The sequence below is a fragment of the Meles meles genome, chromosome 1 (genome assembly GCF_922984935.1).
Source record: "Meles meles chromosome 1, mMelMel3.1 paternal haplotype, whole genome shotgun sequence".
Classification (NCBI taxonomy): Eukaryota; Metazoa; Chordata; class Mammalia; order Carnivora; family Mustelidae; genus Meles; species Meles meles.
Window position 1 is genome coordinate 112928730 of NC_060066.1, and position 25010 is coordinate 112953739.

General features: G+C 53.1%; 1 protein-coding gene across 1 annotated transcript in view; it reads right to left on the bottom strand.

The window, feature by feature from the left end:
• PHGDH (phosphoglycerate dehydrogenase) overlaps positions 1 to 25010 on the bottom strand; it is a 31957-nt gene that overhangs the window by 711 nt on the left and 6236 nt on the right. Inside the window, exons 2-11 of the mRNA XM_046017900.1 lie at positions 23782 to 23933; positions 22009 to 22074; positions 16875 to 16929; positions 16676 to 16774; positions 7890 to 8022; positions 7092 to 7240; positions 5637 to 5789; positions 2705 to 2837; positions 1632 to 1762; positions 493 to 730 (exon numbers count right to left, since the gene is read on the bottom strand). Of these exons, the coding sequence (XP_045873856.1) occupies positions 493 to 730; positions 1632 to 1762; positions 2705 to 2837; positions 5637 to 5789; positions 7092 to 7240; positions 7890 to 8022; positions 16676 to 16774; positions 16875 to 16929; positions 22009 to 22074; positions 23782 to 23933 (1309 nt within the window). The remainder of the gene's footprint in view (positions 1 to 492; positions 731 to 1631; positions 1763 to 2704; positions 2838 to 5636; positions 5790 to 7091; positions 7241 to 7889; positions 8023 to 16675; positions 16775 to 16874; positions 16930 to 22008; positions 22075 to 23781; positions 23934 to 25010) is intronic.

The following is a 25010-nucleotide window of genomic DNA, read 5'->3' on the forward strand; positions in this document are numbered from 1 at the left end:
TGGAAGTGCTCCAAAAAATGCCCAGGGTCCCAGAGCCAGCGTCCTGGGGCAGGTCCATGATGTCCGTGGACTGCTGGAGCGAACGCCCTGACCTGGCAGTCAGGTTGGCCCCCAGGGCCTGCGGTCGGAAGAAGGAAACCTGCACTCAAAGGCTCAGAGTTCCTGGGACACAGCCCTGCAGGCAGGTCTGCACTGTGAGCTTCACGACGGTGAGCAGGACGATTAACAGGGGCTCTGGGGTTCTACCCCTGCCACGTGGCTCTGCTACCTCTGAGCTCTGTATCCCCTTCCCAGATATTCTGGAAACTGGCTTGACAGACCCTCTGTATGCTGCAGATCCAGAAATACCCTAAGAGACGGAGCTAAAGGAGGCCAAGGCCCCCGGAGTCCAATCTCAGGAGAGAACCCCCTCTGTCACACACACCCACACACACACACTCGCCCCAGCTTCACTTGGCCCCCTGTGGGCCAGCCCCACAGGGCCCTCCTCACCGATCATGGTGGGTAGCATCACAGGGTTAGACGGCTGGGCCCGGAACAGGAGCAGGGGCAGGCCCCTGCGGAGAGGCACTTCCGGTCTGAAGATGGCTCCGTTGAGTGCTTGCAGCACAGGCGTGGTGCCCTGGACCAAGCCCACAGCCTGGTAGGGGGCACCTGCCAGGGCCACAGTCAAGAGGCCTTCCCCAGAGCCCTGCTCCCCTGGCCCCGCAGGGTTGTGGGAGGTGGTTACCTGCAGGGAGAAGTAAAGGAGCCATGGTCAGTCCACCCAGCTGTATGGTACCCACACTCTGCATTCACCCAGCAGCCGATTGACAGGGCTGCAGCCGGGCCAACGTGCTCAGCAATTCAGGGCCGGAGAAGAGGGCAAATGGACCAAGTCTGGTGGTCCTGAGCATTAGCTTCCTGGGACAGCACATGGCCTCTCTCAAGGGAAGGCCAGGAGGGGTCTGCCAGGTACAGGTGAAGGCTGGGAGCTGGGAAGGAGGTGGAAAGGAGGCAGGCCTGTCCCAGGGGCCGACGCAGCCGGGCCCCTCCAACTCACTGCTTCCTGAACAGAGTCAGTGGCCTAGTGGAGGGGGGAGCAGAGGAGGGGAGACGTGAGGGCTCTGCTGCCCACTGTTCCTGCCAGCTGCCACAGGCTTGAAGGATGCAGCCCATGATCTAAAAAGGGAACCAGAGGGGAAGACACCGAAGGGTCAGCGTGAGGGCAGCAGAGGCTAAGAGGACGCACTGCTGGCTTCCGAGGTGGCAAGCTTATCAGGGGCCTGGGGGCGGTGGGAAACAGAGACCTGCATGGGGTCAGACACCGCCTGCTGGGCCACCCCCCAGCTTCCCAGCAGAGACAGCGCGGCTCCTCACGCTCCCCAGCTGTAAAGGGCCTCTGCCGCCACCGCCTCACACACACAGGGCACTTGTGCACAAAGCACTTTCACGAGCATTCAGTTCATTCTAGCAAGGCTCAGAGCAAGACCCTGCGTCCTCTTGGCAGATGGAGAAATCCGAGCTGCCCGGCCCAGGTGGACCATGTCAAGGGCTCCCGGTCCACGAGCAGGGCTGGGAGCCTGCTCTGAAAAGGCAGGGAGAGAAGGACAGCGCCGACAGGAGAGGCAAAGGGGCAGAGGGACACGCACATTGAGGCCGGCCTCTTTCACCAGCAGCTTGGCGTTCACCAGGTTCACATCCGCCTGATTGGCAGAGTCTTTCAGGAGGCCGACAATGACAGCAGGGCTTAGGCAGTTGCCAGCATTCTTCAGGGATGTTCCTGGGGACAGAGAAACTACCGTGAGGTCGCTGTTGGTTAAGCAACGCCGGAGCCAGCAGATCACCATCACCTAGCTTTGGGTCACGGACTCCTCATTGCCTTGGGGGCGCCAAGCCCAACTGGCCGAGGCTGTCCTGCTTCCCTCTGTAAGGCAGACAGACAGTGACTGTGCCCCATTCCCTGCCTTGTTTCCTCTGGGGATCCCCCAGCTCTGACTTGTCCTGTCACTGGCAATGCCCAGGGTCTCACCATCCCCGAGCTCAGATGCCCTACAACCATAGGGAGGACAAGCCTCCACAGGGTTTAGGGAACTAGAGCCTTCCCCAGTCTCTCAACTACATCTACACAGGCTGGAGCCACTGTGAAAGTGGCGGGAGCCCACCCAGACCCTCAGGTCAGACATCTAGCGCACTGTCCTCATTCCCTCTCGCCAGCTGAGCAGAGGTTCCCGAGGACCACTCACTTGCCCAAGGACCCGCCTCACTACGTCACAGAGTATAAACTGTCCCACGGTGGGTCTAGCACAGCCATCCCAACTCTCACTTTAGACACGAAGAGCCCAAAGCCAGAGAAGGGGAAGTCACATGGCAGGTAAGCAACAGGGTCAGACCCAGAATCAAAGGTCTCGTCACTTAACTGGGACTCCCTCCACCCACCAGCTGCCTCTCCCATGAAAATTGTCTCTCGTGGAAGTTTCTTTTTGCACCCAGCACATGTCTATCTTAAAACACTATTTAAATGTGATTTATGAAAATCACATATTTCCCAGTGATTTTCTGTACCCTTCCCTGTGTCCCCCACTGGGTAGCAAGTGAACCGCATATAGACAGAACGTAGGACGTGGAATCACAAGGACCAGGGTCAAGTCACTTGCCAGCCCCTCACTGTGACCTGCTGCAGACACAACCCTCTTCCCCTCCCTCTGCAGTGTCCCCAACTCACCCTGTGTTACCACCTGGATGGTCCCTTTGGGGGATCCAGCCCAAGCTCGCATCAGAGTCCCCAGAGCTTCTGCCAGACCAATCCAAGGCTTGGTATGTGGAGAAAAGGCACTCGTGAGGGCCTGGGCATTCACCTGCACAGAAAAGGGGAACAGAGCTGAGGTCAGGAAGAGGCTGGCACAGCTCCACCTGGAGAGCAGAAGGCACAGGGCCATCCTTGTTTCAGGTGCCTGGGGTTGGGGAATGTGGAGACAACTTCCATCAGGCACCAACAAGAGAATGACTTGTGCCTTTAGCTTGGGAGAGCTGTAGAGCAAGGAAAGAACGCAAAAGGCTAAGACCATTCCAGATTGCCAGAAGCAGGGAAAAGGCATTTCTCGCGCTCACTGAACTGTGCCTGCTTCACGCCCTCCACAGGAGACTGGTTTTTCCCGTGCTGGGAAATGTCTGGACAGCACAATAGGAAGGTGGATCTCTGACATAAGAGGGATATTGAGACGCGGATTAACGGGACCTACTGCTAGGTCTCTCCAAGATGCCTTCCTTTTTATTTATATGTCAACTAAAAAAAGAGAGTATGTGTTTACACTGTCATTAATCACTTTGGCCAAACAGCACAATTTATAAAGCTGGATTCACATATCCTCAAGGACCCTAACACTCTTCAAACACTGGCCCACGGGAAGTCCACCAGGAGGCAGGCTGGGCAGCCAATGGGGACAAAAGCCACATGTCCTTCTAAAGTTGTAACTCTAGGTAGGTTCCGGACAGCTGGATCCCCACCAGGGGCTTGGTAACAAAGCCAGCATGTCGCAGGTCAAAACTGCAATTCCATTTTGTGGTTCATGATGGTCTGGTTTCGAATTAAGCATTGGCCACTTTTATGAGTCAATGTGTAAAGAGAACCAAAGGATCTAAAAAGGATTTAATTCGAAACGCAGGGTTTGATACAAATCAAACAGGCTGCCCATGTTGAAAACGGTCAAGGGGGCAGGGCTTCCCAGCAGACCCTTCTGTGCTGCCGGCCGCCTCGCTCGAGGGCTCCCGCGGCGGGTCTCCCCCTGCTTCTCTCCAGAAGGACAGAGAAAAGACCAGCAGTGAACCAGGAGGTGGGATGAGGGCAGGCCAGCTGCTGGGAGCAGAGATGCAGGCCTGCGTGCCAGTGGGCTGGGCTGAGGCTACAGCAGGTGGAGGGAAGTGACCTCCAGACAGCCCCCGTGGAACCCGCACTGAGGATGCTCGCGGCAGGTCTGGCGAGCCAGCTGAAGGGCTCCAAGAGTCAGGCACCCTCGAGCACCTTTGATCCTATGTTCATCTGCGTCTAAGGTTCTGACAAAACTGAACCAGAGAGGACACAGAGAATGAGAGATTTCCCATGTGACACAAATGTCTTTCTTTCTAAAAGTCTCCTGTAGGACAACCAGCCACTTTGGCCAGAGACTGAAATCTGCCCGAGCTTAATGACTTTGACTGAGAGATTTTACCTCTGCGAGAGGATAGGACCATCTGGCGGAGCTGGTGGCAAGGAATCCCCCTCACGTGCCGCCCACCACACTGACTCCCAAGGGCTGCAACAGCGAGGGCAGAGGCCTGCCTGGCAAAGGGCCTTGGAGGGAAGGCCCAGCCCTGACTGGCTGGCACTGGCCACAACCCAAGCCTCAGCCTTGGTCTCAGCACGTCACCTGGGGAGAGTGGCTCCGAAGTGATATGGGCAAAGGGAATGAAAGAGTCCCATGCTCTGAGGAGCCAAGAGACGAGGACCAGAGAGGGGAGAGGCACACAGATGGGCAGGCCAAGCGTCATTGTCATCATCATCATCGACCACCATCCTGTAACTGCCACCAGGCTGGCCCTGAGGGGTCCTTCAGGGGAGGAGCTGGCTCCCTTACTCTCCCCCCCGGGGGGTGGGGATGTGTGTGGTGGGGGGTAGTTTAGAAGGCATGGTGGCCCCAGGAGCTGGGCCATCACACCAGGGCTGGCAGATTGAACAAAGCATGCTGTGTCTCTCCTGCTATGGTTCTGTCCTCAGCAATGAAAATCCCCAGCGGAGGGTTAGCCAGGAAGCTAGCTCACCAGTCCCGGCCCCTCCCCGCCTCGTTCCCCGCCTCTCTCCTAGAGAGCCACACAGCTGCAGAGAAGCTTACATCCTGGGCTTTTTTTTGTCCTCAGAGAATTCAGAATTTAAAGATACAAACTCAGGAAATCTTAATAAGAGACAATGTGGTTCATTGCAAAAGGGTGGAGGCGGCTGGGAAGGCCAAGCAAGTCTTGGTGAAGGGGTGGCAAGCCCCTGAAGGAGAGCTCTTATCCAAAGACTGAATGGAGGAGACAGGACTGCAAGCGTAGGTCAGGTTAAGCTTGGGGGGAAAACATGCCAGGAAGGGCGCAGTGTGAGTTAAGACAAGAAGTAAGGACATTAGGCCATGATCTGAGGACAGAAAGGGGGCCTGGAGGGTTCATTCTGGGGGCTGGGACTCGCCCTGCCCAGAGTTCTAGGATGGGTACTGTAAAAGAAACGTCCAAGCCTAGGAGGTGAGAGAGGGCCCTGACAGGCTTCTCCAGAGGCCCGCCCCCTCCCGCCGCTCCCCATGCTCCTCACGCTCCCCACCGCATCCGGCATCACCCAAGCCACACTCCTTCACTCCCAAGGCATGTGAAGAACAAAGGAGCCTTTCTCTGAAGCCTGGACCCTGGGAAAAGCCACAATCTCAGCAGCAAAGCAACAATATAGCAGGGCCAGGCCGCTCCCTGCTGCTCCCCACCCCCTACCACCGTGAGCCAACCCAGAGGGCTGGCTCCAGAGGAGCACTTATCTCCTGCTCCCAAGACTGAATCTGGTCAGCACACCACTGCTGATGACAGTGGAAATGACCTCCCCTCCCCTGCTCCTCCCTCTGCCCTCCGGAGCCCCAGCCTCACTTGGCCATACTTACCACACCCGCCAGAGATTTCCCCTTCACCATGTCCACAAACTGGATGGCAATCTCCTCCCCGCAGCGGCTCTGGGCCTCCTTGGTGCTGGCGCCCAGGTGGGGGCAGCTAATGACGCTCTCGTGGTCCACCAAGGCTCGGTCCCGTGGTGGCTCCTACCCAGGAAGAGACACCTCTCCGTTGGCTGCCAGGGAAAGTTGGAGAGGACGCGGGCAGGGGGGAGGACGCCTTCCATTTCAGTTTTGCCAGAGACGTCACGGGTTTTGAGCAACTGGCTTCCTCGTCAGTGTCCCTCCACAGCCTGGTGGACAGAGCTAGGGACAGGAGTCGCCTCTCAGCTCCCCTTATACCTATGTACCCTTGGATAAATTGCACCTCTCTGTGCCTCGACTTCCCCATCTATAAAATGGGTTAATACTACTCATCTCATATCACTTTGTGCACACTGTGATATATGTAAGAACAGAAGGTTCTCAGCCAGTGAAAGCTATTGTTTCTGCTACGGTTTTCCCCTCGAGTTTCCCCTCACCCCTGAATCCTGCCAGCACTTACAGCTCCTCACGACGTCAGACTTCACATGCCTTCTGCACAGCTGTCCCAACCTGGCTCTCATCACGACAGGTGGGCCCCCTGAGCACCTCTACCCACCCTCCAGTGTCCTCTCCATCCCTTCTGCTTACTGGGCACCACGTACTGCCCTTGGGAGGGTCACTGAGGCCCCTTCTCTGGCCACCTGGGCCAATGAGTGCTGTCCACACAGTACCGAGGGCCACAGGAAGGCCAGGGACAGCAAGGGAGGGGCTGGGCCAGGGAACTCTTTCCCCTGGATCTGTGATGCTGGAGGGAGGACTTTGAAGAGAGGCCAAGAGGATTCGAGTGGACATGCACTGTCCATCATTCCCTTTGGTGTAAGCAAAAGAGCAGGCAGGGAGACAGGTGAGCAAAGACGGAATCTCTGGCTCCAACAGGGAGGCAGGGACCAGCCCACACAAGACACAGGAGAACGCTTCCAGCCATTGTCCTCAGGCTGCCTTTCCTCCCCACAAGAGAGGAAGGCAGGGAAAGCCAACGGACTCCGGTGGGATGTCTTCTTGGCAACAGGATTCATTTCATCAAAGACCTGTATCAACACATTAAATCCTGCCCCAAATCCTCAACCTCAGAACAGATTTGCTTCACCTCCTCCCTGGAATTCCCACATGGCAGCAGTCCAGGGAGCCTAAGACCAGGGACTGGGTCCTATTTAAAATCTAGCTTTGCCGAAAGCCAACATGGCTGCCTCCACGCTATGCCCTGCCAGGGCTCCCGAAACCACAACAGCGTTATTTTTGGCAACAGAATTTCTCCAGTGTGCTATGGATGCTACAGCCCTTAAGCCGGAGCCCTTTGTGCACACTGGGTCTTCTGGGTCCTGGGCCCCTCCGCTCAGCACTCCCCTCCCTCCTGCAGGCACTCACCTCCGTAAAGACGTCCAGCGCAGCACCAGCACACTGACCAGACTGCAGGGCCCGGAGCAGGGCTCCCTCGTCCACGATCCCTCCCCGAGCACAGTTCACCACGCGCACGCCCTTCTTGCACTGGGCGAAGGTGTTGTCGTTCAGCAGGCCTGGGAGGAGGGAAGAGCTCTCCTGCAGCCTGGGTGCCTCGTCTCTTCTCTTTCCCCACGGGCCCACAGCCTCTCTGGCCTCACCTCTCCCTTTTCAAATGGCTCTGGGGCCAAAGTCCCTGCTCTGGATTTAGACCAAACTCTGTTTAGAAACATCCTAAACGGGGGCGCCTGGGTGGCTCAGTGGGTTAAAGCCTCTGTCTTCAGCTCAGGTCATGATCCCAGGGTCCTGGGATCGAGCCCCACATCAGGCTCTCTGCTCAGTAGGGAGCCTGCTTCCTCCTCTCTCTCTGCCTGCCTCTCTGCCTACTTGTGATCTCTGTCAAATAAATAAATAAAATCTTAAAAAAAAAAAAGAAACATCCTAAACGCCCCTGAGCTGTGAGTGCTTTGAATAGGTCCCGGAACCAGGGAGGGAAGAAGTGGCCCCAGGAAAAAAACCACGGGGTCGCTGTTTGTGCACATCCGGCCAGCTCATGTGTTTCCAGCTAGCTCATCCTTCCTCTGTGTGGGGCAGGTAAAGCCAGCAAAGCATTCCTCCATGCTCGACAGACCTAGTCCCCAGGGTGTGCATAAGGCACAGACCCAGGGCCCACCCTTACCCCGGCAGTGGTTTCTGGGGCCGACCCACAAGCAGAGACACACCTACCTGTGGTGGAGGGCAGGAGAGGCGTGTGCACAGTGATAAAGTCACAGAGAGGCCAGATCTCCTCCAGGGGCAGCTGCTGGACACCAAAGGAGGCCGAGACCTCCGGCGCAATGATGGGGTCATACCCTACAGTCTGGCCGGAAGTGAGAGAGAGACTAAGACACAAGTGAATGTCGCTGTCCCTGATTAGTACTGATATTATTAATAACGGTGGCCGTTATTTGAGCATCTACCAAGCACTATTGCTAAGCCTTTCCAAATGCCAGCTTACCGCTCACAGTAAGGGTTGCTACCATTCTGCTTCAGAGATTAGGAAAGCTGGGCTCACACATTAGGAGGGGTAGGCCCGGAGTGCGAAGGGAGGGTTGTTTACCTCTAAGCTCTTAACCACGAACAGACGCATGAGGAGCAAGTGTGCGCATGCACACGTGTGTGCGTGTGTACATGTGTGTGGTTGGATAAGGTGGAGCTCAGAAACCCTTAGCAAGCAGGGAGCCCAGGAGAGGCAGAACAGCCACATGGGGAGCAGCAACATGTTCATAGGGTACGACCAGCTGGGGGAGGACAGGCTGGCCACAGCTGAGGACCCTCTGGACCAAAAAGCAGGCAGGGCCCCTGACTTTTTTCACAGAATGAGAAAGAAGCAGGAGAGGGCAGGGATGCAGAGCAGGGTTAGCAAGGAGACCAAGCCCGGTCGCTGGGGAGGGGGCATGCTGACGCAACAGCGGACAGAGTCTGGTCCCCTATTGACGTTCCTTTTAAAAAGGCTTCATTCAGGGCTCCTGGGTGGCTCAGTGGGTTAAAGCCTCTGCCTTCCGCTCGGGTCATGATCCCAGGGTCCTGGGATCGAGCCCTGCATTGGGCTCTCTGCTCAGCAGGGAGCCTGCTTCCCTTCCTCTCTCTCTGCCTGCTTCTCTGCCTACTTGTGATCTTCGCCTGTCAAATAAATAAATAAAATCTTTAAAAAAAAAAAAAAGTCCTTTAAAAAATGCATCCAGTCTTGGAAGGCCTAACTTGGGGACTAGCCACATGGAGGTCTAAAGGACTTAAGGACAGATCTTTTCAATAAAGCAGATTTGACGGGGATGGGGAGCAAGCACATTAAGAAGAGGGAAAAACGAGGCATAAAGGCACCATGGATGGGGAAGGACCCAGAAAGAAGCTTCTTCTGGGCTGGCAGGGGAGGAGGGGCCTCTCTAAGGCTGTGGAGAAGGGAGGGAGCAAGGGAGGCAGGCAGGGAACTCTGGGGGTACAAATTACATCAGCCTCACGGAACTTGCCAAAGGTCATCAGACACCGGTGACGGCAAGAAGGAAAGTCGGGAAGCCAAAGCTCAGAAGAAAGGTCACGTAGTCGTAGCTATTAATGGCAAACATTCCTTTAGCATTTACTGTGTGTTAGGGGCTTTCAACTCAGACCCAGTGGATCAGGCACTAGGATTTCCCCATTTTACAGTTGAGGAAACTAAGGCAGAGAGGTGAAATGATTTAGCCAAGGTCGCAAAGCTGAGAGATGGTCAAGGGGGGACAAGAACCACCATTTGGATCTGAGAGCCTGCACCGTGGGTGCCCATCCCTCAAATGTGGGGCGAGGTCAGGAGGCTCCCAGCCCCACCTGAGAAAACAGGGGTGCAGTAGATAGCAAGTCTTGCGTGCCGGTCATACATCTCCCCAGCAAGGGCAAGGCATTAGAGATGACCACGTCCACACCAGCAGCTGGGAAGAATCCATAACCAGCCGAAGTATCTGGTACCGCAAACACTTAACCCACTTTTTTTTTTTTTTTTAAAGATTTTATTTATTTATTTGACAGAGATTTCAAGTAGGCAGAGAGGCAGGCAGAGAGAGAGGAGGAAGCAGGCTCCCTGCTGAGCAGAGAACCCCATGCGGGGCTCGATCCCAGGACCCTGGGATCATGACCTGAGCAGAAGGCAGAGGCATTAACCCACTTTCTGTGTGGTCTACCGGGGAGGCCCTCCCCCCAGGGCTCTCTCCATCAGCTGTGTCCACGTCAGTCACACTGACTGTGGGGACAGAGGTGGGGGAACCATTACAATCTCAAAGGCATCACTCTCCTCAAGAAGGCAGGACACCCAACTGACCTGGACAGAACTACAGGCGCCAAGGTACGGACGCTGAACCAGGAGGCCCGGACCTGAGTCTTCAGTCCAAAAAGTAAAGGAGCTGGCTGGGTGATTTCAGAGTCATCCCCTGCTCCAACACTCAGCAACTCAGTGTTCCTTGAAAAGGCAGTTCCCTTAACTCTAAAAGGTTACAGGTGAATCCCAGAATGTTCAGAGGTGGCCAGGGATTGAACAAAAAACAAACCAACCCCACAGAAAGCAGGATACTCTGACCATGGTCATCTCTGTGTGGTGGAATTCTTTTTTTTTCCTCCCTTAGGCTTTCCTGGGCTTTGCAATGTTGCCCCTGCTCATCCTGAATCTCTTTGCAGGGGAAGAGAAAAGTCACCTTAGAAAATAAAGGCAAAGAGGATTTCTATGTAAAATTCAGCCCTTCCAGAGGAGACGCGGATGTGGTTATGAATGAGGTATAGCTTTTGGATCATAGTGGGAGAGGCTGTAGGATCTCAAGTTCATGACCACCACAGTCCCCGTGGCCATTCCCCTCAGCTGTAACCTACTCATTTCAGCCGGGACAATGAAGAGTCCAGGCGAAGAGAGAGGATCCCAGGATCCCTGCCCAGACTCCTCCATATCGTCTTTGGCCACCTGCCCCAAGGCCTCCCAGAACAACGGCCCCGTTCATCTCTAATCCAGATGTACTTTGTTCATGTGAGTGGGAAGAGGAGGGGAAATACCAGCAGAGGGCACAAAGCCGAGCGCGACGGAGGCGAGTCCACCCTACTCTGGGTCTTCCAGGCTTTCGGGAGCCAAGAAACAACATGGAGCCACGGAGAGGAAGGGTCCCGAGGGCCGAGACGGGCCTCGTGGCCCAGTGGCGGGTGCCTGCAGTTAATGGGGAGCACATGGGCCAAGAAGAGACACGCATCTCCCACAGTGGTCAGCAGGCTGTGACTCGGCTTGCTTTCTCTTGCTCACCTGCTGAGAACTGCAGGGAAGAATTCAACTGAGAAAACTATTTTCATCTTTCACTGGAGATACCCTGAACAGATGGGAGCCGAACACCGCCAGGAGCTGGGATTCTTACACCAGAAGACCATGTTATGGAGAGTGGAAAGTGTAGCATTGGGCCCAGGAGACCAGTGTCTGAGTAGGGTCCTGACGTGTCCTGGAAAGGGTCAGAAGTCCTGACCCACGGAAGGTGGAACAACTCCGGATATGTACCGTCTGAAGACTATTCTTACAGAGGAGCCTTAGGGAGACCCACGGAGGGGTTCCCCACTTGAACCGCAGCCTTAGGACAGACTCCTGATGCTGGGCAGCAGGGGAACCCTAGCTTTTCCAGAGGTACTCTGGAGCCACCTCCTAGTTGGAAGGCAGCCTCGTAGAAGGCAGCCTTGAGAGGCTGACCACGGCTGCCCTGGGCCCTCTGGCTTGGCAGCAGATGCCGGAGAAAGAGGGGGCCTTCATGGTAAGGAGGCTCCAACAACGGAGCCTAACTATCACACCCTCTTACTACCTCTGGCCAAGTCTTTCGGCTTTCATTTCACACAATGAAATCTTGAATGGAAACCCAATCTAAAAACTGACCAAAGAGGCAGAGGTGAAGGTCCAGAAGCCCCACCACCTACTATCTCTCTCTAGGGTCCCCTCCCTGTGTCCCTAAGGTATTTTCTAGAACTTGAGGCTCTGGGACGAACTTTAAAAAAAAAAAAAAAAAAAATCAGTACTCTAGGGCAGTAGGAATTCTAGTTACCAGACTAGGTGATAGGAGCTGCCGTCCTGGGGAGCGACCTCCTGAGTAAGGCGGAGCACAGTGACCGTTTAACCAACGTGGATCAGGAACAAAGACAGTGGTGGTGATACAGGACAACGGGTACCAGACTGGAGGTCGGGAGACCCGGACTTCAAGCTGGACTCCATCATTCACCAGTCCTATAATCTTGAACCTATCATAAAAGCATCCTGGGCCTCAGTTTCCTTATCTGTAAGCCTGGGGTTAAGGATACTGACCCCGCAAGGGTCATTGTGAGCACAGTAACTGACACAACAGACCTCAGTAAACACTGGCTGGGCCTGAAAGAATCAGGGACACCTGGCATCTCGGGTTCAATGTCCATCCCTCTGGACTAACTTTGGATTCATCACAACACTGGCCTCCAAGAAACTGGTAAGAGATGCTGGCCTGCTCCTCACAGAAGACCTTCGTAAGAGAACACAAGGCTCAGCTCCTGGCTGGCTTGGGCCTCTTAGCTTAGGCCAACACATTCTAGGGGCCATGCCAGCATGCATGAGCTTTGTCTCCAAAGTGTAGAACCTGTTCTTCAGCAACATGATTGAGAAAAAGCTTCAGGCAGAAGGAACGCCATAGGGCCTCAGACCCGGATGACTCAGACCACCAGCAGGCTACTGACTGCCAGAATCTTCCTGAAACCCACATCTGGGCCATGCGGTTCAGAGCACGCCAGCAGGTGCTCTCAGATGGCCCGTGAAGGTTCCTTTCTAGGCCTGTGCCGGTGGGGAGGGGCAGCCTTGGTAGGCTCTCCTCCAACCAACACCACCATGCACACCCCGGATACCGCTGGGAAGCCAGGTAGCTAAGCTCCCTAGCAGAGCTAAGGCCTAGGATCCCCGCTTCCCTGAGGGACCGGATAGTGACAAAGAAAGGATGGGGGCAGTCCATCCCCAACATCTGAGCACAAAAGCATCTCTGCCAATCACTCCTGTGGCACAAAGGGGTCCAGTCTTAAATCACGATACTCTGGAAGGGGTCAGATGTCAGTCACCCATTAACAGCTTTATTAGTGATTAACAGCCTGGGTGACAGCCTGGGAAAGACCCCAGGGCCAGGGAGGGAAGGGGGTAATACAGATGATCTTCACATGCTTTGCAGCGATCCCCGAGCCGGAACTACTCAGGGTTCCCTATGCTGCCGGGTCCACACTCTCTTTAATTACAGGGTTCTCCCAAGTTTCTGTAACAAACCACAGTCCTTAATAATTTTGCTCTATTTCCTATGACCGCACAGAGAACTCGCTGCTAAAGACCATTTCACAGATAAAGAAACCCATAGCCCACAGGAATGATGGGTGCTCGAAGACATCAGAGCTTTCAAGCCACCTGCTTCTTCCTCTCTGCCAATGCTCGCTGCTCTTCCTCACATGCTGGCCAAGTGTTTAACCAGGCTTGGGTGTGTATCCGTAGTAGTGGGACACTCACTCTCTCTGTTCCATCTGGGGCCAGCTCTGGCTGCAGCTCTCTCTGGCTTATACCTGCTGGTCCTCCTTGGATCTTCTCTTCTACAGACTGTCCGTTAGCTATCTGATGGCCTCCCAAGTCATGATGGGGTTTCAGTGACCCCAGTGCCTTCAACCTTCCTTAGGAAGTACAGACATGAGCTTCTCACCACCACCTTCCATCTCCGGAGCTTGCAGTCTCACAGAGCATGTGAGAGTCTGACATGTATAGAGCATGAGGAAGGTCACCTTCCTTGTTCTGGAAGCCATATTTCTTTTAATATGGCCAAAAGTCACACTACCTTTTCTATCAGCCATGTCACCATTAACCACACTACATTTTTGTCAACCGAAGGTCTCCTGCCCTAAGAAAACTTTTTAACAACACCTCTACATCCAGTATGTGTTTAGTTGCTGTTGGGGCTTATTTTAGAGCACTTATGGGGATTCTAGCTAAATTTCCTATTAGGATGGCCAATCATTCTAGCCTTCTTATTTATCTCTTAGAATCTGATTCCACACTATTAAGAATTACCCACTTCTGCCTGCTTCCTGCCCCCCAGGCCATTGATGAGAACAGTGGAGAAGGCAGAGCCCTGCACAGTCCTATACCATATCCCTCCAGACTGAGATAGAGCTATCCTTCAGCCAGTTACTAAACCTTTAGCACCAAGCTCATAGTCTCCATCTTAACCTCAAGGGTATCATGAAAGATCTCACCAATGTCTTACTCAAGTCCGAATTTCCAAACAATGTAAATGTCCATTCTTGAGGAAATGGCCAAATAAAAAGCAATTTGTCCACACAACAGAATTCCATGCAACAGCTTATAAATATGGTAAATTTATTTGTTCTAAGACATACATTTTTATCTTAACACCATGTACAATATTCTATTTTCTACAGGCATAGGATCCCTCTAGAGGCAAAGAACTGTATGCATTCCATGTAAACGCAGAAAAAAAAGTCTGAGATGATACACACCAAACTGGTGTTATCCGTGAGACCAGGACTGGGGTGGTATCAAGGAGATAAGAATCTGTATTTCAATTTTTGTGAGGATTTATTCACCCCCTATGTGACTAAAATACAATTTTAAAGACTTTATTTATTTATTTCAGAGAGTACACAAGAGGGAGTAGGATCAGAGGGAGAAGCAGACTCCCCACTGAGCTGGGACCCTCATGCAGGACTCGATCCTGGGACTCCAGGATCATGACCTGAGCTGAAGGCAGTTGCTTAACCAACTGAGCCATGCAGGGGCCCTAAATCAGCCAGTTATGAAGTTATAAGAGCCCTAAGGATGACCCTGATCAGTCAGTTTAATATTGGTTTCCAAAGAGAGAACAAGGGCAGTTTAAAACAACCTGTGCTTAGCAAACACTTATCATTGTTTCCTGCCTGGACGCTGATAAACCAGCTCTTTCACAGCTTGTTTAAGAATCTTCTTCCCTTGCCCTTTAAAAAACCTTGCTCTTCCCCAACAGCTCAAATATCAATGGAGGAGCTCTGAATGATGTCATTCAGCCATCTGTCTGCCCCGAGGCAAAATTCATCTGGACCCAGAAAGGTTAGGGAGCTCAGTCAAAGTGCCACCTGGGCGACTCCAAAATGACCAGGACTGCTGGCAGGGTCGGTGGGGCGGGGGTGCAGGGGGGTGACCATTCCAAAGCATGTTTCCCCACTTTACAAAGACCACATCCCAGAAGTAAGACAGCCTACAGTGACCCCCCGGAGACATCAGGACAGAAGAACCCGCAGGGGAGCGGTGAGGTGCTGCAACAGACAAAACCACCCACACCCTCAAAGCCACGCTGGCAACATGGTTGGGTAGTACCTGGTCTGCCCAGACACCAGGATTCACATTCACGAGCAGGCGCCAGACCTCTCTGAATTGAACACATGCCCCAGGGCTGAGGACCCACCTCCCTCCTTGGGCCACTCGGAAGCACGCGCCGCAGCTGCTGAGTTGCTGAACGGGGCCAGATGAGCAAAGAAGGTGACCACTCACCTCCACAACTCAGGAAATGAGGCGAGGCTTTCTGTCTGGGTAAGTCACTGGCCCAAAGTTTCAAGTCCCTGAGAACGAAGGCTCCCAGTGAGCCAGCAGAGGCTGTGGGGAAAGGGGAGCCAAGTCTTCCCCAAATTCTCTGTGTCATCAGCAAGGACTCCTGTTTATCTACTGCACTCGGAGTCGTACTTAACCGCAGGCCCCTGCTTTTTAAGGATCAGTCTCTGTGAGCTAAGCCTTTCCCTTAATCCCTCACAAAAGAGGAAGGGAAAGCGCTCCTTGTGGCGCATGGCACCTGGCCAGTCCTGCACAGGAGGGCATGGCTTTAGTTTGTCCTCATGATCAGTGGATCCTGCGGGGCCGCCTCCCCCTCTTCCAGGATCAAGAAAAATGTGCTGAGGCTTAGAAAAGTGGTCTGGCCAGTGTAAATAAATGTGGTGGGGGAGGAGGGACACGAGGGAGAGGAAGGTATTCAATGCGGTATCATGGGAAGCCTATCTGGGCTCTTGTCTACCTTCTACTTCCTGGAGGCCTGCGCAAAAACGGACCAACTCCAGACATCAATATAAAATTAAGGATTAGCTCTAAGGTTCCCTTGAACTCTGTGAAGCTGGGCCGACACGGAGAAAGGGAGGAAGAAGGGGAGAAAGGGAAAATACCATTGCAGCTCTATGTCAATTTTTCTAGAAATGATCTGGCTGTCAAAACTGTTCTCCTTTGTTTCACGAAGGCCTTCCCGGCAGTAGTTTGAACACACCATCCCCCCAACAGCGAACAGTGAACCAGGAGAGAATAAGGAGACGGCCACAGGCACTCCTGGCCACCCCATCACCAGCCCCAACGGGTTGTCTCCTGTGGCTCTACGGCTTCCCCCTTTGCAAGGTCTCCTGAATGGGCCTCAGGAGGTGACAACCCTCCCTCAACCAGAAGAACCACGGAGTTTCCAGAATAGGATGAAACCGGGTCCTAGGAGGAAACGGGTCAGGGAGGATTTCTGAGCAATAGGTGAGGTGATCGAGCCACCACACCTTGACACCATCTCACAGCATCCACACCATCACTGCTCTGACCGTCCACACTGTGGCACGGAGCTAGAAGATGGATGAAGGACTGCTCTGCCAGAAGGCTGCACACTTGCTCCTGTTTCTCTGAATTATACAGGCAACAGACAGGCAAACAAAGAGCCCTTGTGGCAGGAGAGGAAAAGATGGGCAGGCTGCATGACCCTACAGCTCCGGGGGACCCAAAGCTGAGGAACTTCCACCAAGCATGCCCAGACTTTGAGTTCAGGGGTCCAGAATGGCAGCCAACACTCCCCTCCCCAGTGCCCACGCCGACTTCATCAGGGACTCTGAAGGATGGTCAGACCCTCCGAGGAAAAAGCCTTCACCTTCTCTCAAGCAAAGCTGCCCCTCCCGAGGAAGTCCCACGTCAGAGGGGTTCACCAACCTCTTACCTTCATCCCAAAGGACTGCATCCGGGTGGCCACCTCTCTCCCAATTCTGCCCAGGCCAAGAATTCCCAGGATCTTTCCATTTAGCTCTGTTCCCATGAACTGCAACCAGAGAAGCAAAAGGCAAAGTGGCCGAACTGAACACCACGAGTGGGACCTCGGCCGCTGAGCCGGGAGGGACGAGGCAAGGCTGGCCGCTCACCTTCTTCCGTTCCCATTTGCCGTCCTTCATGGAAGCCGTCGCCTGGGGAATCTGCCTGCAAGGACAGACACAGGCTCAGTGGGCCCACGCAGAAGGCTTGTGACATGAGGTCTGCACAGCGCCCCCCTCTGACGGTCATCCCCCCAAGCTCAGGCTGGATCTGCAGCTCAGGGGCAGAGACACGGAGAACGGTCAAGGGAATTCAGCAGAGGGAAACCCATCAGTGAGACCTGATATGGGAGCCCCGGGATTTTTGTCATCAGCTCCCAGGGGTCTGGGAGAAGGCTCTGATTCTACCCCAACCACTGAGTGATTCCAGGTTGGTAAAAAGAGCCAATCCTCCAGGGCTCACGGGGTAATGAAATGGGGGTACCGAAGGGCTCTGATGATATCAAGTGTTCCAGAAGTCCAAGGATTTTTGCTTTGCTCTTCCATCCAGGGCCGCAACCTACACCCTGCACTGTATCAGCAGACAACCGAGTACTTACTCTTCCTTGTGAGTTTCTTTAGCCCCAGCGGCCTAAGGCTAGACTGGGTGGGTGCGTGAGTGCCAAATCCATACCAGCTCCTGTCCCAAAGCAGCTCCCTCCCCAACCTATCTCCCCTTGGTTAACATGGGGGTTCTAATGTCTGCTCTATTTCAGACACTCCATGAGAAACACTTAGACATGTTTTAGCCCATGTCAAGCTCACCCCAACTGCATGGAGAGAGACAACCGGGGGCTTCAATCCCTTGTACAGCACCATCCCACTGGAAGTAGCTAAATGGACCCAAAGCCGAGCACGTCCCTAGCACAGTCAGCCTACTAAGTATGTAAAAGCAGTCCTTCCTCCCAGTCACAGACTCAAGAGTGGCGTGTGTACACGTATGTACACGTGTGCGTGTGCGTAAGGAGGGGGAGACTCCAACATACAGTTTCCATGCTCCATCTCACTGAGTTCTTATAAGAGAACATTCTCTCGTGTCTACACATTGCCAGGACTTGCGTCCATCTGAGGATCAGGTTGAGGGGAGGATCTGTGCTCCTGCAATCTCACAGGCAAACTCCCAAAGCTTCAGTGACGAGTGTAGAAGCTCCATCCCGCTGCTCTATGCATTAGGCCCCTGGAGAGGGTCCTTGTGTCAGCTATGTCCCAAACGCAATAACTTATCGTGAGGAAGTGCTCCCTGCTCAGCAAAGCGAGCCTGCTCCTTTGCCCCCGGCCAAGGGAGACAGGGCCCAACCGCCTCCTCCCAGGTCTGGCTCACCCTGCACTCTGCCCTCCTGGGTCCGCGGTGCCATCGGAGAGGGCAGGTGGCAGTGGACATCCCCAGCCCCCTCCAGCTGCTCATGGGTCCTCTCCAGCCTTTAGCACTTCAGGGTGCTTGCTCACCGGGCATCCGGGGAGGACAATGAGGTGGGCAAGGGGCTTACCGAGAACCTAGCGGTAGCCATCCTAACTTACAGAAAGAGAAGGTAAAGCGGGTGAGAAGAAAGCTATGTAGGTTGCCTTCCCTTCTCTTTCTTTCTGTGTCACTGTTGTTCCCCTGCACTTCAGGAGCTTCTGCCGTCTGTTCAAAGTCCCCCAGCATGAGGCCCATCCAGGCCCGCCCTCCACCCACATTGCTCAATGCTCTCAAGCTTCCCGCCACAGCGCCACTCTGCTGTCACTGCCCTGCTGGGAAAGCAGTCTGAGCAGACACACAAGAAGGTAGGACAGACTGGCCATTCCTCCTTTTTTTTTCTTTTAAAGATTTTATTTATTTGTCAGAGAGAGAGTGTGTGCACAAGTAGGGGGAGCAGCAGAGGAAGGAGAAGCAGGCTCCCTGCTGAACAGGGAGTCGGGCATGGGGCTCAATCCCAGGACCCCTGAGATCATGTCATGACCTGAGCTGAAGGCAGATACTTAAACTGACTGAGCCACCCAGATGCCCCTAGGCCATTCCTACTTAATAGGGTGCTTAGTTCTTTTTTTTTTTTTTTAAGATTTTATTTATTTATTTGACAGACAGAGATCACAAGTAGGCAGAGAGGCAGGCAGAGAGAGAGGGGGAAGCAGGCTCCCCGTGGAGCAGAGAGCCCGATGCGGGCTGGGTCCCAAGACCCCGAAAATCATGACCTGAGCCGAAGGCAGAGGCTTTAACCCACTGAGCCACCCAGGTGCCCCTAGGGTGCTTAGTTCTTAATTTTGATGCATCTTTGATAAGTGAAATTGTTGGATAAGAGGTTGGAAATGGTGCATTTCCTTGAAATCATTCCACTTTATTTTTATTTTTTAAGATTTTACTTATTTATCTGTCATATATAGAGAGAAAGCACAAGCAGAGGGAGAAACAGGCAGAAGAAGTAGGCTCCCGGCTAAGCAAGGAGCCCAATGTGGGACTTGATCCCAGGACCCTGAAATCATGACCTGAGCCAAAGGCAAATGCTTAACTGACTAAACCGCCCAGGTGTCCCCTTTACCTATTCTCTTAAATAAAGCTGGTCCTGGAATAGGACAAAAATTATTCCTGGCTCCCATGTCTTTCCTTCCATCTCCAGAAAAAGAGTAAGAGAATTAATTAGACGGAGAGCTACAGATCAGTCACTCAAAAACAGAAACAAAAACACCACTGAATTTAACAGCACAAGTGAAACCAGCACTGAGGCTTCTCCAGGGGAAATCCAGCCAGCCCAGATGTTCTGGAAGATTCAGACAGCCAGCTCATGGGCCCCTTCCAGGCTTGGTCCCTTCCACTGTGCACACTGGCCTTGCCCCTCCCTTTCTCCAGTTTCCTCTTCTCTTCACAGGCCAGTAAGTAGCAGCGAATACTTAGGAGCTCAGGTAGAAATCTTGGGGAGGAGTTAGAACAAAGGTCAACTCCTCCAGACCCTGTCCCTGAAGGAGGGAGAAGTCTCGCGAGGGGAAAAGAGCAATTTCTCAGGCCCAGAAGTTTCAGGCCCGAGTAGAGATGTACAGTCCTGGTTGCCTGGGTCCCCTGGTTTAAGGATTGAGGGTCTGTGAAGGGACCTAGTGGACTCCCTGCCCTCCCCACTGACCGCAGAACGGCTTATTCAACTTCAGTCCTCAATACAGTCATTCTACTGCCCAATACAGGAAGAAGACTCATGCCCATTCTGTGCCATACCCAGTGGTTCCTAGGCTGTCCCCCTCTACTCAAGAGGCCGACACCCCCAGAATTCCTGCTGCAAGAGCAAGACATTTGACCATTTGGATTCCCTAGTGTTAAGAATCCACAGGTAGGGGGGCACCTGGGTGGCTCAGTTGGTTGAGTGACTGCCTTTGGCTCAGGTCATGATCCTGGAGTCCCGGGATCGAGTACCACATTGGGCTCCCTGCTCAGCGGGGAGTCTGCTTCTCCCACTGACCTCTCTCCTCTCATGCTCTCTCTCTCAAATAAATAGATAAAATCTTTTGAAAAAAAAAAAAAAGAAACCATGGGTAGGTACTCCATTCTATCACAATATTTACTCCATTCTATCACAATAAAGATCTGTACAGCCAGCGACAGAGGTAAGCCCTGGAGGCCGGGGCAATCACTGAGGGACACGGCCCAGCCAGGGAACCAAGAGAGAGCTTCTTAGATGAACTAACTGTCGAGCTTAATCTTGAAGAATAAGTTACCCAGGGATGCCTGGGTGGCTTAGTTGGTTAACCATCTGCCTCCAGCTCAGGTCATGATACCAGGGTCCTGGCATCGAGGCCTGCATCCAGTTCCCTGCTCGGCAGAGAGTCTGCTTTCCCCTCTGCCTCTGTCTACCGCTCTGCCTACTTGTGCTCTCTATCTCTCTGTCAAATAAATAAATAAAATCTTTTGAAAACAAAAACAAAAACAAAAACAAAAACCAAGAGTTACTCGGATAAAGATGATGGGGAAGACTTTAGTTAAAAATCATATATCGGGGGGCGCCTGGGTGGCTCAGTGGGTTAAGCCTCTGCCTTCGGCTCAGATCATGATCCCAGGGTCCTGGGATCAAGCCCCACATTTGGCTCTCTGCTCCTCGGAGAGCCTGCTTCCTCCTCTCTCTGTCTGCCTCCCTGCCTACCTGTGATCTGTCTCTCTCTCTCTGTCAAATAAATAAATAAAATCTTAAAAAAAAAAAAAAGTTTAAAAAAATCATATATCGGGGAGCCTGGGTGGCTCAGTGGGTTAAACCTCTGCCTTCGGCTCAGGTCATTATCTCAGGGTCCTGGGATCGAGCCCTGCATCGGGCTCTCTGCTCAGTAGGGAGCCTGCTTCCCCCTCTCTCTCTGCTCTGCCTCTCTGCCTACTTGTGATCTCTCTCTCTGTCAAATAAATGGGTAAAATCTTTTTTTAAAAAATCATGTATCAATATCTCAATGTTAGTTCATTGATTGTGAACGATTTACTCTACTCATGTCCGATGTTAATAATAGGGAAGACTGGGTGTGAGGTATGTGGGCCCTTCCACTACCTTTACAACTTTTCTTTACGTCTAAAGCTCCCCCCAAAAAAAGTTTATTAAAAACTCCCCATGCCATATTTCACTCCATCCCAACTAAATACAAATTTCTGGGATGCAGGCCAGGCATTAGCATTTTTTTAAGCTCCCAGGTGATACCAATGTGCAACAAAGTCTGGGAACCTCTCGGGTATGAGAAGTCTCTGAGGTACAGAGGCTGGTACCTTTTGGCATTAATTCACTCAAAAATGTTCCGAACTAAATAAAAAATGTTGAGCGCTGCTTCTGTTTTCTACCTATGTGAAGTTGGATTTTTAATAATGAGTATGATAAAAATAAAGTACTGGAAAGACTCAGGGAAAAAAAAAATAGTTGATGAGGAAGACTATTCCAGGGAGCAGAAACCGCATGCTCAAGCTTTAGAGGTTCAAGAAGCCAGAGGATGGCGTGGACTACAGGAAATGCCTAAGGAGGAGAGAAAGACAATACCGCAAAGGAGCAGCCACGCCAAGCACCCCTCCCCCACCGAACCCTTCACCAGAAGCCACCTAACCTTCGTGTGCCAGAACAGGGTATGGAGTGTTTCTCATAAAGGACGGGTGGCCTAGAAGGTTCTTGGCAGTGCACACGGTGCCCAGCCAAAGTGTTTCCACCCTTCTTCAGGTCACTTTGTTTGGGGGCACAGGGACACACCAGAGGCTTGTTCTGCTGGGAAGACAAGGACTTACCTGGCCAGGCACATGATCATCCCGCAGGTGAGCTCCGCAGCACTGAGGCTGTTCCCATTGGGGGTGCTAAAGATGGAAGAAGGAAGGGGACATCAGTGGGTCGAGACCCCATATACCCACTCCTGTCCGGACAGTAACCCCCACCCTATGCCTCCCACCTGGGCTCTCCGATGGACACCTGCCCTAATCCCAGGGCTGGAGGAAAACCCCCCACCCTGGCTTTATGTTGTCACGCCAAGGGACTCCAGTTAGGGAAACACAGCCGGCATCTCTCCCCAAGCTCACTTCTCCCAAGGCACAGAAGTGCCTCACTTGATTGGGAGATAAATGTGTGGTTCAGCATTTCGTTTTCCTCCTGTTTCAGGATCCAACTGCCTACGGGGAGCACGGATTCCCACTGCTCTGAGCCATCAATCGTCCTGAAGCCGCACCCCAGATGGGTGAGCAAGCCTATCAAATTCAGGTCAGCCCACCGCCCACACACCTTCATCAAGCTGCCCAGCCCAGGTTCTGTCAGCAACAAAGCTAGGGTTTTTATCTCCACCTGTCTGACTTCTCCTCCTATCTCTCAGCAAGTTCTGAAGCAAGAAAGCTTCCTAACGCCTTAGCACACGGGGCCAGGCTGACTCGGCCCACTTCACAGAAAGGAGAATAGAGCGGAAACCCATGAAAATATTTTCCCCTTCTCAAAGGCTCTTTTGTTTGTTTTGGAATAATTTATTAACATATATATTCACCCTCCTTTTTCCTCTACTGAATCTTTTCACCTCTGGAAATGACCCTCCTTTTTCCTCTACTGAATCTTTTCACCTCTGGAAATGAAGGTTACAAGGAGGGAAAAGTCAAGACATCTTATCCTCTCTCCCAAAAGTAAAAAAAGGCAAGAGAAAAGGATTCTCAGGGTCCATCTTTTCCCCTAGCTTCCTGTCTAACCCTGTGAACCAGCTGTACTGGGATGCAGGAAGGGTTGCAGTGCTGGGGGGCGCTGCCTCCATACCCAGACCAAGAGGGTAGGATGGGTTACCATTCAACCTTCCTTCGGCTGGATATTCACCTCAGCCCGATAACCAATTAACTCCTACGTTATAGGAGAAGTGGAGGCAAGGGAGGGAACAGCTTTGAGGACACTGAGCCTCCCAAGGGAAGAGAATGGGCTTGGGGACGAAGAAGCGGGCTACAATTACCTTGCCACACCATCTAAGTGCTAGACGGGGAACCAGCAGTGAGTGTGGCCGAGGCCTGGCATGCAAGTCACGACCTCTGCTCTGAGTTTCTGCAAAAACCGTTCTGGGGGGGGGGGACCCTTTCCCTCTAGATACTGGAGTGTGAAAAGAAAAATGGGGGTCCTGGTTGCCGAAGGGCGAGGGGCCGTGAGGAAGGGAAAGAATGAAGAGCCACTCGGCTGGCAAACGCCGTGTACCTGCCTGGGGCGGGCGACCAAGCAAGCCAGAGCTAATGAACACTGGGCTCCAGCCAGAAAAACTGAGAGTGCTGGAGCAGGAAATGCAGCTAAATTCACTAACGTTCTTCTGATTCCCAACCAGGCTGCAGTTCAAATGTCTGCAGAGGAGGTTTGTGAAGGGATCTGAGATCACAAAGGCAGCCTCCTTGTCGAGAACCTGGGGAACCCCAATGCTGTGAGCGTGGACCACCTGTCTGGACTCAGCCTGGCCCAGGCATCCTTGTGGGTGACCCCGCCTTCTCTAATAGAAGAGTTCCCCTCCCCTGCACGGTGAGCCTCCACCCTCACCCCTGCCGAGCTCCACGACTTACTTCATCACCAGGACACCCTTCCTGGTGGCAGCCTCCAAGTCCACGTTGTCCACACCCGTGCCCGCCCTGCCCACCACCTGGAGCTTCTCTGCGGCGTTGATGACATCCGCAGTCACCTTGGTGGCCGAGCGGACGATGAGGCCTTCACAGTCCTGAAGCAAAAGAAACATCTGGGTCCACAGTGGGTCCTCAAGACCTCCTAGCCTTTCTTTGCCCAAAGTGAGCGTTCTTGCATGCTGGCTGGGTGGATAGCTTCAGAGAAAGGAAGCAGATGGCAACCACACCCAGCAGGGGATGCCAGCAGGCAGGCCTGGGGTCAAACCCAAGCTCCATCCCCTATGAGCTACAATCCTGAGACGTGGTCTTCTCACATGTGTGAGGAGGAAGTGAGAAAGGACAGGTACAGCCCGACGTGCTCTCTGCCTCATGCTCAGTGGACAGCACCTCCGCCATCGGACACGGTGAAGCTGAAGGGGCGAGGCGGGACTGAACTCTACTTTGAAAGCCCCAATGACTAGCACATGGAAGGCACTCAGTAAGTACTGGCTAGCTGAATGACTAAGACATGAACAAAAGACAAACTGTTGAAAGAAAGACACTTCCTATAATAGAGTCCGAAGTAAGGGCAGGAAGGGAGAACAATTAAACCGGTCTATAGCTGCTCAGATACGCCAGGAATTTTGGACTCAAAATATACATATGCAAAAAATAAGTACTTTCTGGATTCATCATAGCTGCTTTTCTTGGGCTAAGCTAGCCCCCAAGACAGTCTTTCCTAGGCTGATCCAGAATCCAGTGATGTCTTCTCAGAATAAGGATGTTGTTGCCTGAACACCCAAGGAGAGTCCCCAAGAAATGGAGAGCAAGCAAGGACACACTCTGTCCCAAAATGGCTGTCCAAGGTTGGTAAGGAAGCAAGTGTTGTTGCAAAAGCAGCAAGCTGGGGACCAGGACACTGGGATTGTGGTCATGGTGCTAAGTCACCCCACCCCACTCCTGGTCTTCATTTATAAAATAAGAGGGTTGGAACCCTCGGGTCATTCCCATGTCTGATCTGACACCAGTGATGTAAACATCTCTGCAATTTCCACAGAGAGCCAGATGCAGGACCCCTCCAGTCTCCCCAAGCCCTTTCAGGTCTGCAGTTCGGAAACAGAGCCTCAGAACGTGACGCTCCAAGCAACACTGATAAGCCTCTGGTCTGACTCCACTTCACAGATGAGACACTG